Source organism: Triturus cristatus, chromosome 1_2 (assembly GCF_964204655.1).
Source record: "Triturus cristatus chromosome 1_2, aTriCri1.1, whole genome shotgun sequence".
NCBI lineage: Eukaryota > Metazoa > Chordata > Amphibia > Caudata > Salamandridae > Triturus > Triturus cristatus.
This window is the reverse complement of record NC_140580.1, coordinates 399596565-399610775: the sequence shown is the minus strand read 5'-3', so window position 1 is coordinate 399610775 and position 14211 is coordinate 399596565. Positions and strand designations below refer to the sequence as shown.

The window sequence follows — 14211 nt, the reverse complement described above, 5'->3', positions numbered from 1 at the left end:
AGGAATTTGTGTAATTTTATCATCTGCTCGCATCAGCACAGCACGATTCAGTATGATGTGCTCATGCTATATATCAAGTTTATTAATAAAACAAATGAAACTCACTATGGCTTAATTAATGCCATTTGGTTAAATCTCTCTCATATATATAAATATATACACAGTACTTCTAGAAATACAAAGTAGTGATGGCTCTAAATTGTCTTTCTGCTCAAACAATGGCTCATGCCAATCATCAAATATGCATTACTTTCTGTTAACTTTGTACAAGCACTTGAAATTTAAATGCTTATAAACTGATACTATATTAATGCAATGTGATGAATGAAAAGATGTTTTCCAATTTCAGAAAAAATAAATGTCTTTTTGAGACCCCACATGATCTACCACATGAGACATAAAGTGTCTTGTGATGAGAAACAAGGTCATTCTTGACCTCTGTGAGAGAACTGGTCAATGTGACTGCCCATTCTTTCAGGGGGGTTTGGACAATGTGCAGAGAGACCTTTAGAAGCTGAGGAAGTGACGCGCTGGAAACTTGAGGTCACTTCTGTGTTGGTCATGAGTGGCTCAGCAACTGAATGCTGGAGCATCTTTCCTACTAAATTCTTCGCATTTTTTCCTCAGGGACACTTCAACGTAGAAAATTTGGTCCTTCTTTTCCTCTTTTGCATTTAAACTCCCATATTCACTTCTGGTAATGGACTTCACACAACTCACTTATTCAACACAGCCTCCAGACTCTAACATACACACCATGGGCCTGGTTTACAAACAGCACTTTTTAGTACGTTTTGTAGTACTACAAAAAGTACTACAAATTGCAGTTCACAAACTACAAAGAGTTTTACGCCTGTGCATTATGTTTGCGTAGTTCTCCGCACCCACTGTGGAGTCTATGAAGACGTAGGTATAGGTTTTAGTAGTAACTATGGGAGGCATACAGGGGTGTGGCTTAAAGAAGGAGCAGACTTGCTACAAAAAGGGGATGGGATTGGGTGGGAGAGTAAAAGGGATTTAGGAAGGAGGGGTTTTAGAGAGGGAACCCACCCACCACACAAGAGTAAACCAACTGCTACACTCAGGGGAAGGAGACCTGGAAGTTATTCTTTTGTAAGTTTATACCTGGAGTTTGTGAATGTGGAAAATAGTAAACTTACTTCAAAGTGTAAACTTACTCATAAGCGCACGTTAACTTTGGGAATCAGTTCCCAAATATGTGTGCATAGACCTCAATGAGTTAAATTCTCACCACATATATATGCATATTTTAATCCCAGTAAGTCCAACTCATCCTTGCACCCTTCTTCAAAGGTCAGTAAATGTAGTACCAATTAATTGGGTATCAATCACACCTCTAATATACAGTGCTTAGCAAATGTGGGGTTTAAGCATTATATATAAAAAACTAATTGTCTACCAACAACTATTACAAGATCTTCTGGTGAGGACTTATTTTAATTGCAGGTACATTTGCTTAGTAAGAGTGTATCTCCATGCACAGAAGTTATCCTCTTCTTTTCACTTATGACAATTTAACAGCCATTCATCATTATGCAATAATATATGTATATCTATATCTATATATTTTTTCTTATTATTTTGTAGTTGGGTCCTGCTTCTGTTTCCATTAGACTGCCTCATTTCAATCATAACCATGCACTCACCCGAACACATACTGTGTGTAAAGAAATCTCAGACGCCACAAATACTGTGAGAGTTTAAATGCTATTTTGGTAAAAACATGATGGATTAGGTAACCTAGCCTGCAACACAGTTGAAATGCATAATATTAGAATTTGAACACAATCCACTAAATTTCTGGAATACCAACTGATATGATCATTGAACATCAAATAATTTATAGCAAATGCATGGTAACTAAGGACAATTTGTTGATATTTATAGGAAGGTTTAGATAATCTGCAAAATAAGCCAAAAACGTCCCTACAGGGGACGTCCAAAATGACAAAAAAAACGGCTTAGTCAGATACCATTTAAGGATCGCTAAACAAAACAGCCAATGGCTGTGTACAAACTGCAAACACCAAATATTATTTTCATAATTAAATATGCTTTGGAATGAGATGGATCACAGCAAATATCCAAATGAATTCCATATTAGAAATTAGGTCCATTTACATAATTATATGAGAAGAGTTAATTGAAACCCTCATCAGGCGTGTGCCTCCATTGGGGTGTGACACTGCCATGTTTTTACAGGTGGATGCAGAGCAAGATTGGGGTTCAGAATGATCATCAAGCATGATCTCTTTGGTTGACGTCATCCTAAAGAGTTACAAGCATCTCCTCGAATACCCAAAAATTGAGCACAACAAAAGCTTGGCTTTGTCAGATCACTGGCTGTACTCATATTGATTTGGATCTAATTTTCAGAAAAGGTAATTGTGCAAATCAGTTTCTATTAAAATCTTACATTTAAAGTATGTTATAGGCAGTGTTGGATTTTGGTATCAAGATATTCGAGGCGAGGCTCTAGGGAAGCTCGTAGAGCCTATTTAGTAAGGCTTTTTCCCCTTCCGTTGATGACTGGAAAAAAAATCCTTATTAAACAGGGCTCACGCTGATTTTTGAGGGATTTGAAATGTAAGGGGGAGGGCTCCAAAAAAGTGATCAGGAAGGAAAAAGAGAACATCAACTCACCACTGGAAATTTGGAGTGGTGTATCTGATCTAATGGACTGTACATCTGAGAAAAAGTTATCATGCACATAACCATGTTAATTCAATACAGTTCGAACAGGCGTATGAATGCAAAGATTATATTGTACATAAAAGGGCACATGAAATGAGGTTACAAATAATCAATCACCTGCTTCCTCCATTACTCTGTAGCAACTGAGAATAAAACAGTTCATCATAATGGAAACATTTCGAAATTCTTAATTTAAAAGCAATACAATAGAGGCCATGCAATAAAGCATTGACAAACTAGAGACCCATAGACTGTGTAACTGCCATTTGCTTTAGTGCTTTGTTGTAAGTCCATGATATAACATGGCCCCTTCCTTTATAATAGTTTTCACTTTTAGAGCTTCAGGGAGTTGTAGCCTGGGCTGAAAGACCTGTTCCTCCATGATAAGGTGTACTGGTGGAAGAGTAAACCAGTAATTTGCATCAATATTCAGAGAGTTGGGCAAGTCAGCAGTGGAGCACTAAAACGTTTAATGCTATCCGGTTAACGTTTAATGCTATACGGTTGAAGTCAACTGGAATTAAAATGACTAAGTAATAGAAGTACGTTTTAGTGGGATCTGTGTTTTGGTGTATATGTGTTCCAAAAGCCATTATTCTGGGTCCATGAATATGTTTGACACCTTTTTCCAAAGCGAGACAATATTTGTATGTGAGCACTTGCACATGCAATATTTCATGCAATCTTTCCTAGCAGCACCTGTACATTTTATATTATATCCAACATTGTGCCGTGAATACCTAAACACAGCAGACTACAAAATTCCAAGAGTATGTGTTAGCCTTTTAAATCATCTACAGCTGTACCAACCTCTTGTTTGCCAAACTCCTAACCTGAGGAATGAAAACTTAAATCAAATTAAACAATACCCATAGATTTCAGACAACTCACAGAAGCACATGACCAGTGCATAAGGAACAAGGACTGGGAACAGGGCAGATGACTGTATTATTCCAAACACACACATTTGACATAATCCCATTAAGACCTCCAATTTCTGGCACTTCGGTCATCTACCCTGTTAGAGAAATGGCAATATGTTCCGTCCACTGTTACTCACACCTCATACTACACTTTGATTTCACTCATAGTCATGTTAAAGTTTAAGTCATCAACAGTACCACATCTTCTAGCGGTCTTTAGTATTAAGAAAACCTTTGGATCTGAACAGGGTCAGATTGAAATTGGTCCATTTTGAATTCTTGAACAATCTACAAAAAATAAGATTCCGCATAGACTGCTTTAATGACTTCAGCCAATTTAAATCTAGAATCCCATATCTTCTTACGAATGCTATCAAAAGCCAAAGACAAAACAAGAAGTAGTATTTCACTCCATAATGGAATAGGATAGACCTTCACTGATATGAATGAGTATCGCTTCGTCTAACTTCAGAGCCAAGTTAGTCATCCAGTAACTGGCATTGTTCTCCGTGCTCCAAGAGCTGATGCAGAACTGCCGGATCCATCATGTTGGCCAATATAAGAAAATTGGATGTAGGTCTGTACTTACTCAATGTTTTAGTGTCTGTCATGGACCCACTGTTGCTCGCAGTGGATTTTTAGGGACAGAACAATGCAAAAAGTAAGCATTGTTTGATTTTCCAACATTTTCATGATTCTTGCTTGACAGATCTCCAGTGGAGTGGCAGAACAGACTAGTCTGTCAGGAACATTTGTGACTTTAGATAAAGATAGGGTTTGCGATTTAGTAAAAGGTCTTGGAATCTTGTCAGCTCACTCCACCTGTGCAGAATCAGCACCTTAAATCTAGCGGAAGCAACGTGATCACCACTTATAAACATTTCACTCTCATTGGGAACGCTAATTAGTCTGCTGCTATAGTAGGCCTGCCTGGCTCTCCGAGTGGCCTTTACGTATCCTTTACAAGCACTACTGGGCTTCAACAGGAGTCAGGAAAGCAATATCGAAGTGCAACACAGTACATTTATGCAGCCGGTACTGCTAGAATTAATGTATCTTCCTGATTTTAGCCACTGTTTTTAAGGCTTTCCCATTTTGCTTTAGTTAATGCAGTCTACTGAAAATAATTAATTTGCCATTTTATTTATTTATGCTTGTTGATTATACCATATTTTGCGGCTTTAAGGTGCTGCTTCAACGAGCTATGTGATAGAACAAGAGAATCCTTTGTCCGCATTTTTAAATGAGAGCAAGATGAAAACCTCTGAAAATATACAAGCAGGATCAGCAATCATTGTAGTTCTCTTTCTCCCACCTGCAGCATCAGCACAGTTCCAACGGCTTTGAAATGAGTTTATAAAAAAAAAAAAAGAACAATCAAACCCACTATTAGATAAAATCCTAAATGGGAAGCTTGTCGTATCGCTCCATGTTCTTCTGCATCGACCGTAGTGACGGGATGCCAAGATGTCACTCTGCCACTGGCTATAAACTATGGGCCTCATTTACAATATGTTGATGCACAGCAGTGCAGCAAGCCTTCCTGCTGCGCTGCCGTTCATCAAAATAAAAGGGCAGGAATGAGCCATATCTACAAGCTACGGCATATTTCTGAGCTTGTCCACTGCGCCGGTGCACGAACAGCAGCTGTACGCCAGCTCAGAGACCCTTGCATCATTTCGCAAGTGTGCCTGCCCTGAGGGGATGATAGTTTTTGTGCAGGAAGGGACACCTTCCTACCCAAAAGCAATCATTAAAGGCATTTTCCTCTTTCTATGCGTGCTGCAGAATGCAGCACGCATAGAAAGAGGTAAAAACGAGGATTAATAAAAGTATTTCTCCTCGCTGCGCCTCCTTATGCCTCCCCTGGAAAGGCGTAGGATTCTGACGCTTTCCCCAGGTTTATAAAATGTTTACAATCTGGGAAAGCGTCCAGTTCCAAGGATGTTGCGTGGGAACACCCATGGAATGACCCTTTCGCGTGAAGTTATTCTTGATAGGGAAACATATTTAAAAGCCCATGAAAAGTCACGCACGGTGACTGTACAGGGTCTTGTAAATATGGAGAAGCCCACTATGCTGCCGGTGCGTCAATAAAAGTGACTTACCGGTGGCACAATGGGCTTGTAAATAAGCCCCTATCAGAAGAACAAAGACTTTTCCTACATTAAATAGAGACGTCTGCAGTGAAACAAACTGTACGTGACCCTGTCACTTGGAGTCTAACTGAAAGAACAGCATTTGTTAAAGACACTCTCACTCGTAGACCCATTTTGCGGCTAGAGAATTTTTAGATGGACCGACAGAACATCTGATTCATCCCGCTGAAGTTTCTGCCACTCCGCAAATCCTCTCAGACGCTGCAGACATATGAAAAATCTCTCACAGAGCGCATATATTAAACAGAGAGAGAAAAAATAATATATTGTCCAGAAAGAAGTTAATTTAGACTGATGCACTGTCCCCCAAAATAACACCTTAGTAAATATAAAGTTTGCAGAGGAGATTTACGATGAGAGAAATGTGTGTGTAACTTTATCACCTGCTGCACCATTATCATAAATTGTTCTTGCTCACAACAGAAAACTAGCAACATTGTTCTGTCAGACAAGAGACGGAAGTGTCCTGAAAGGAATTCAAAAGGTGCATGTGAGCTGTTACTATCTGGCAAAATATCAAATTCATGAAAACCTGCCTCGCCTTAATCCTGAAACCTCTCGAGAGCGATACTGGGTGTGGGATTGCATGTACTTATCACAGCCGCTCACCTACTTTCAGAAATGTAGCAGGTCTATTAAAGTTCGGAGACATCAAAAAGGATTCAATATCTTTATTCAGACTGAAAACCTAGAAAGTGCTTAGGACAGGTGTGCGCAACGGGAAATCTTACCTTCTAGCAGGATATCAAAATGGAGTACTTGGAGGTACTCTCTCTCACGCATGAAACCCTTTAAAGGCGTGGCCCATCCTTCACTGAGCACCTGAACCCACTGCAGATCCAGCTACAAAAAGAGCAGAAACATCTGTAAGGATGCTGCTGTTGTGCAGAGTTGGCACAAGAGCTCCAGCATTACTATACAAGGATTACACAAAGAAAGTACCAGTTCACTATAATAGATATATTATACATATATATAAATGTGTATATATTACCTACTGGCGGTCGCCAGTAGGTAGTTATAGTTAGGACCCCTTTTCCATAGGAAAACCTCAACATTCTATTTTGAATAACTTTGGCGCCGGTCGATGAATCCTCGCGAATTTCTCAAAATAGGTGGGGCGCTACGCTCCGCTCCTACCCTGAAAGTCTCGGGGGGATCCGTCAAGCGGGGGCTGAGATAAAAGGGGGGTCCCAAAACGCGTTTTCCCCATGCATTTTTCCATAGGACCTTTAGAACGAGCTACAGCCCGAACGGCTGAACAGAATTACTCGAAATTTGGCAGAGAGGTAGTCCCTAGGTCAAGGAAGTGCCTTTTGTAGGTTTGGTGTAAATCTGTTCAGTAGATTCTGAGAAAATAGCCTTTAAATCAATATATATATCTGAGCCCGCTTACGGTACGCTTACCGTAAGCGTACGGTGGCGTGCGCGAGCGCGATTCTGATTGGCTCTTAGATCTTAGTAAACATTCGAATCGGCCGAAACCAGGAAGCGGCGGCCGCCATTTTGTGTATTTCACTCAGAAAAAAAAGAGTGAAAACAAGAAAAGGGGGCAATGAGGAGAGTTACAGACCCCCTTACATTTGTGAGGGGGTCAAAGAAGGACTGTAAAGTACAAAGAAAACATTTATTGATTTTAAAAAAAATCACGGGGTACGCGTACGGTAAGCTTACGGTAAGCGTACGGTAGAAAAAAAAAAAAAAAAAAATGAAAATCAGATTTAAGTGTTTAGATATTAGGGGGCTCTAAAAAGAGCCGTTGTGTTTATGAAATGATTTTTTAGTGGTACCTACAAGTAAGTACCGATGCAGAGTCTAAGGTTCAAGAGGAAGACTCTGTTCCCTTCATCATTGAAGTGCACACCATCTCCTCTATAAATGTCTTGCATGTCATAACGCAAGTTGTTGTGGTAAATGGCACCCATACCATAGTCACGGAGGAAAGCAGAAACAGATTTGTTGACGTGCTTTCTTGCTTTGTCATCGCACCGCGTGCCCACCGTGCGTGCACGGCACTAACTGCGTAAAGTGGGCGCGCGGTGCGCGAAGCGCACCGCGTGCTCACTGTGCGCGCACGGTGCGCGAAGCGCACCGTGCGCGCACGGAACGAACTGCGTTAAGTGGGCGCGCACGCCACGAATGGCGTAAAGTAACTTAGCATTTAAAAAAACGTACAAATTCACTGAAAAAACCATAGGTTTCACACACTTTATAGTTAGGAATTAGCATTTAAAAAACCTTGCAAATTCACTGAAAAAACCATAGGTTTCACACATGTTATAGTTAGCGGAAATTTTACTGATAAAAAACCAATGAAATTCCCCCGTAATAGTTAGTGCAGGCAACTATAACTCACGCGACCGCAATCTTCTGCTGATGACATATGTGTCTTTATGAAAAAAAAATATTTGTAATATATGTATAGCTAAAAATGTATGGAAGAAGACATGGGCAAATAAGTGTCTAAATACAGTATTAGCATCAGCAGAGGATTGCGGTCGCGTGAGTTATAGTTGCCTGCACTAACTATAACGGGGGAATTTCATTGGTTTTTTATCAGTAAAATTTCCGCTAACTATAACATGTGTGAAACCTATGGTTTTTTCAGTGAATGTATATATATATGTGTATATATATATATATATATATATATATATATATATATATATATATACACACTTAAAAAACCATAGGTTTCACACATTTTATAGTTAGTAGGACATTTCACTCGTGAAAAACCAATGAAATTCCCCCGTTATAGTTAGTGCAGGCAACTATAACTCACGCAACCGCAATCCTCTGCTGATGACGTCAGATATTACATCACTGATTACATATGTGTCTTTCTGAAAAATAAATATTTGTAATATATGTATAGCTAAAGATTAATGGAAGAAGACATGGGTAAATAAGTGTCTAAATACAGTGATGTAATATCTGACGTCATCAGCAGAGGATTGCGGTCGCGTGAGTTATAGTTGCCTGCACTAACTATAACGGGGGAATTTCATTGGTTTTTCACGAGTGAAATGTCCTACTAACTATAACATGTGTGAAACCTATGGTTTTTAAGTGAATTTGCAAGGTTTTTTAAATGCTAATTCCTAACTATAACGTGTGTGAAACCTATGGTTTTTTCAGTGAATTTGTACGTTTTTTTAAATGCTAAGTTATGTATTTTTTTTTTTTTTTTGCCGTAGTCGCGGAATCGTCCCGTGAAGTTCGCGGAATTTTTCTGTTTACGCCGTGCGCGTACGCTACGCGCATTCCGCGATTTTTCAAAAAAAAATTACAATTTGTTTTTGCCCTTGGGGGTCCTTCTGGGACCCCCTGACAAAGGCTAGGGGGTCAGGAACTGTCCACCCTGCCCCCTTTTCACGTTCTCCACCTTTGTTTTTCAGCCCCTCAGACTGCGAGAGACAAAATGGCGGCCGACACTTCCTGGTTTCGACCGATTCGAACGTTTACTAAGATCTAACAACCAATCAGAGTAGCGCTCGTGCACGGCGGCGTGCGCGTACGGTAAGCTTACGGTACGCGCTCGGAGCGCGCCTATAGATATATATATTGATTTAAATGCTATTTTCTCAGGAAATACTGAACAGATTTACACGAGACCTTCAAAAGGCACATCCCTGACCTGAGGGCTACCTCTCTGCCAAATTTCAAGTAATTCTGTTCAGCCATTCGGGCTGTAGCTCGGACTAAAGGTCCTATGGAAAAATGCATGGGGAAAATGCATTTTGGGACCCCCCCTTTTTCTCAGCTCCCGCTTGACGAATCCCCCCAAGACTTTCAGGGAAGGAGCGGAGCGGAGCGCCCCACCTATTTTGAGAATTTTGCGAGGATTCGTCAATCGGCGCCAAAGTTATTCCAAATAGAATGTTGCGGATTTCCTATGGAAACACGGTCCTAACTATCACTATCTACTGGCGACCGCCAGTAGATAATATATATATATATATTACACTAAACGGAGTTCCAGTCGCGCTCTCAGAACAAAATCACACCTGGAAATCACCGGAGTAAAACAACCATAAGGGGGTTTATTAACTTCATAAACCCGCCGTAACGTGGTTGCTTTACTCCGGTGAGTTCCTGGTGTGATTTTGTTCTGAGAGCGCGACTGGAACTCCGTTTGGTGTAATATTGGTTGCCGGTTTTCTCCGCCGGTTCCGCGCCACCCCTCTAAGGGCTTGAACTTCAGAAGGAGTCTTGTCTGGAACTATATATATATATATATATATATATATATATATATATATATATATATATATATATATATATAATAAAGAAATACTATAAATATAGAGTATCCTATAAAAATATAAAATTACCTAGTAGCACAGTAAGAAGGCATTAGCATGTGATGACAAGCATAGCGTTGCTAATAAACTGATGGTTACTTACATGAATTTGGCTTTCGTTGACAGAATACTTGAGATCATTGTAAAATGTTTGAACCATTTTTCCAGCTGTCCTATCTGTATTGTTTTTCTTTTTTTTTCCCGAAGTTCCCTTTAATTTATTTTCTTACTAAGCGAAGTTTGAACGGACCGAATTTTCAAGGGGCCCAGAAACTAAACCTTAAGAAACACTGGTGTTTCCTAGATTAAGAAAGATTCTAAACTGGTCTCCACACAATGATGTGTTCGAATTCTTACGTAGATGCTTCTTGGCACTTTAGTAAGCAACAACCTTTAACACCTAACAGTGATGGGGAAAAAACAGAATTTATTTTTTTAAAGCCAGGTTTGAAGCTTGTGTCAAAAATAAAATGGATTTGTTTTCATCTGCAAAATCAAAGTTCCACAGTTTGGTCACTAATGTAGAAAAAGCACATCTCCATAAATGACCATTCTCGTCCCGTAATGGCAAGCAAGAATTGTTTTGCTAATCCGAAGAAGCACGACGGTTGATAGATGGAAAATGTATTTGCATGAAAGGGGGGTGATCTGATCGTAGGGCTTAATGTTCAATTGTTCAGGCCTTAAAGAAAGGCTTCTTGGGTGTGAATGAGAAGCCAATGCAGCGATCACAGTACTGGTGGCATATGCGATCTTTTTGGAAGCACTTGTGTAGTAGCTTCTCTACACTTTGCGGTCAACGTAAGATTTTGCCTAGAGAGTCAAGGTCGATTGAATTAGCATAGTCAAGAAGAGATTAAATGATACTGTTCACTACTGAGGTCTGCAAAGAAGGATCAATTGAAGCGAGGATCCTAAGGCGAAAGCGGGTGAAGCAGGTGCGGCCCACATTTATGGATTGGGCTTCCAGGGACCGCATTCTGTCCAAATAATGTATACGTTCGGCAACACTGTTTAAGGTTTTGAAGAACTGTCCAATATATCTGGTCTTAAGCTTATATCCCATTCTACTACCAATGAAGCTGAGGAAATTAGGATCCCAGATTTGGCCGGCTGCATCTTCAGAATTTTATGGCCATCCATGACCCGACAATGGTCATGTCTTTTGATGGAGAAACGTTTGATAACTAGTTGTAAAAAAAGTGAAGTATCACTAGCCTATATGTAAAAACAAACCCCTGCTTGGTGGAGCACTTCATCCAGGGCCGCAGGTACATTTTGAACATAAAGAACAAGAGGAGTGACCCTTACGGGATGCCACACCTAATGTTGTAAACCTTTGAAGAGTACAGGGGAGGAGTGATAACTTGCAATCTGCCTGAAATGAAAGATGTTATCCTCTACAAAACCATAACAGTGATGCCTGTTACCTCCAGAGTGTGAAGCAGAATGCTGTGGCCAATTATATGAAATGCATTCAGCAAGTCTAAGATGACTAACATGCCAGTTTATCATTCATCAAGGAGATGGTGCAGACAGAACGGATAGGACCACCAGCTCAACTCTATGACTGAGACAGTAGCGCACTTGTTGCCTGTCCATTAGGTGGTTCGATTCTGCACAGTCCCAAAGCGGACACTTTTTCCAGACGTTTGCCAATGTAAGGCAACAAGGAGATGGATTTAAGATTGTTCATGTGATTGACTACCCGGGTGGGCTTCTATAGCAGAGGAATCACTATGGCTACCTTCCATATGTCTGGGAAAATACCACACTCTAAGGACCTGTTAAAAACAGTCAGGAAAATGTCACCTTCAGCTAAAAGGAGTGGCTTTAGATGTCATTCTAGAAAATAACATTTGCAACCGCCAGGGTGGCTATTAGTCATGGGCTAGTGCTGTTCGCATGTTTCTGAGGAAAACTTTGGGCCCGACATTTTTTCTTTTTACAAGTTAAGCATTGGGCAACTTAATCTGGGATGGAGAGATTCCATTTGTGCCTGCTGGTCGACCAATCAACTCCTATAATGAGGAATTGGTTGGTGGTCAGATTAGTGTAGTTTTGGAATGCAGAAACTGGGCTTAGGTTTGATGCGTTCTGGCTTTTTATTGTAAATCAAGTCCAATGGTTGCTGATTAAAGGGGCCCTTTTGTATTCCCCGTTTTTTAATGAATGGAAATGTTGGTGAACATTTTCTAGATTGAATTTTCAATAATCATTGGGTTCATCCGAAGCGTAGGTGGAAGGCCTATCACAATTGCCCTCAGTGCACCCGTCATTAGGGTTCCCTTAGGTGATTGCAGACATTTTACTATGATCAGGGAACAAGGGAGGGTGGAAGGAGGAGGGTTTCTATCTACAGAGAAACCAAAAAAACAGGATAAATCAGGAAATTGGAAACCTCTGCAGAGGGTGAAAATTTGGAACTTCACAAAACTCTGCTGAATAAAAGAATGTTGCACATGCCTACTTATCATGATCGGTTGTATTAAACCTTGCCCAATGTTTTGTTGTTATGCCATCTTTAGAAAAGGCCAGCAATTAAGTACCTACAACCGCTCTTTTATGCTATTAGATCTGTGATGACGCCATTGAAATCTCATATCTTTCAGCTTCCCTACTATGGATCAGATCCAGATTTAGCTGCTTTGTGACTGCCTGGGTTATGCAAGTTAGCAGGAGCTAATGTGTTAGACGCCTTGAAGTGGGGAATAACAGACTAATAGTTCATGTTGGTTTCCATTCTAATGAACACAAACAGTGCAAGTGTGCTATTTGATACAGTGATTTGCACCAGGTTTCAACTGCTGCAAATTGGGAGCAAGCGCCTGCTAGTTGCACCCCCATTGTAATCCCAATTTGGAAGCAAAATCCTGGTTGAGCTGAACACAGAAATACAAACTCAATTGTGATCGAGGCCTGTTTAAGTGATGGCTTTCTGCCACACAAGCCCTACAAATCATTGAATCCACATTTTGCTTCTATAGAAGTCATGGAAAAATAAACTGCCACCACTGACTGGCTAATGAGAGTCACTGGGTGTATTAAACTCACAATTCACTCTATACACAGCAATGGCTGGCAAAAATGATAAAGAGTCCAAAAGCCTTAAGATCTGCCGTTGGTTGTCCCAGGGTCCCTCAACCAGGAGGCTTATTGTTAGACATTTTCTCTTGGCTGCTTCACAAGGGCAGATTCGATCTAAGGGTCCCGCAGGCAACCCGAAGCGCAACCTGCATCACATTCTACCTGCATGAAAAATGACTTTTCAAAATCACATTTACGGTTCACTAGTAAAAAAGTAGTATGCGTATACCAGCATGAAGATTTGAACAGAAAAAATGAAGTACAAGCATCTGATAAATAACCCTGGCTATGACACACACCTGTGAAGCTCCTGCACTGACCTTTCAAAAGCCCCCAATATACTGTTAAACTATCCAGGCTAAGTGAAGTGGCCACTTACAAGATCAACCAACTTTAACACCTTTGGTGTCTGAAGCTCTAAGACATGGAGCAAGCTTTTAACCAATGGTAGCAAGACATAGCTGGTTGGCTTGCATAACAAATAATAAAATAGCATAATAATGCTTTATTTTTGGCACAGTCTTCTCCCTAGGTCAATATTCCAAACAGCCCAGTTCACCTTACTGAATATAAAATTACATACCAGTGTATATAGTTCTTTCCTCTAATTTAACCCCTTCTGTGCCACGCCCTTTCCCCCTCCTGTGCCGGGCGTTACATTAGTGGGTGGGGTTCATGACGAGATAGTCTCGTCATGGGCACAGCGCGACCGTGCTCCATGATGAGACTATCTCGTCATGGGCACTGAAGAGGTTAAAAAATAATTTGCTTGCAAGGTCCATATTCTTCTAATGCTTTCAGTATCCTACCGTTGTTATTATCAGTGTGGGTAACTTCTCAGCCTCCGCTCGTACATCTTCCAGCTTGTTCTCCGGCACAAAGAGTTCCTGAACTTCGGTCACAGCAGCGGTGGGAACGATGGCCTATGGGAACATGGGTGTAAGTTAATCGCGGTTGCTCCCAAGACAAAAAGTACATGGAATATCAGAAACATTGATTGACAGGCGGGTTATTCGGCAT

General features: G+C 40.5%; 1 protein-coding gene across 2 annotated transcripts in view; it reads right to left on the bottom strand.

Moving 5' to 3' along the window:
* The window catches only part of PAPSS2 (3'-phosphoadenosine 5'-phosphosulfate synthase 2), a 194225-nt gene that overhangs the window by 52714 nt on the left and 127300 nt on the right, over positions 1 to 14211 (bottom strand). Inside the window, exons 6-8 of one of the 2 annotated variants that reach the window (XM_085605556.1) lie at positions 14001 to 14114; positions 6529 to 6640; positions 2665 to 2709 (exon numbers count right to left, since the gene is read on the bottom strand). In XM_085605556.1, the coding sequence (XP_085461682.1) occupies positions 2665 to 2709; positions 6529 to 6640; positions 14001 to 14114 (271 nt within the window). The remainder of the gene's footprint in view (positions 1 to 2664; positions 2710 to 6528; positions 6641 to 14000; positions 14115 to 14211) is intronic. The other variant, XM_085605564.1, reaches the window with a different exon arrangement.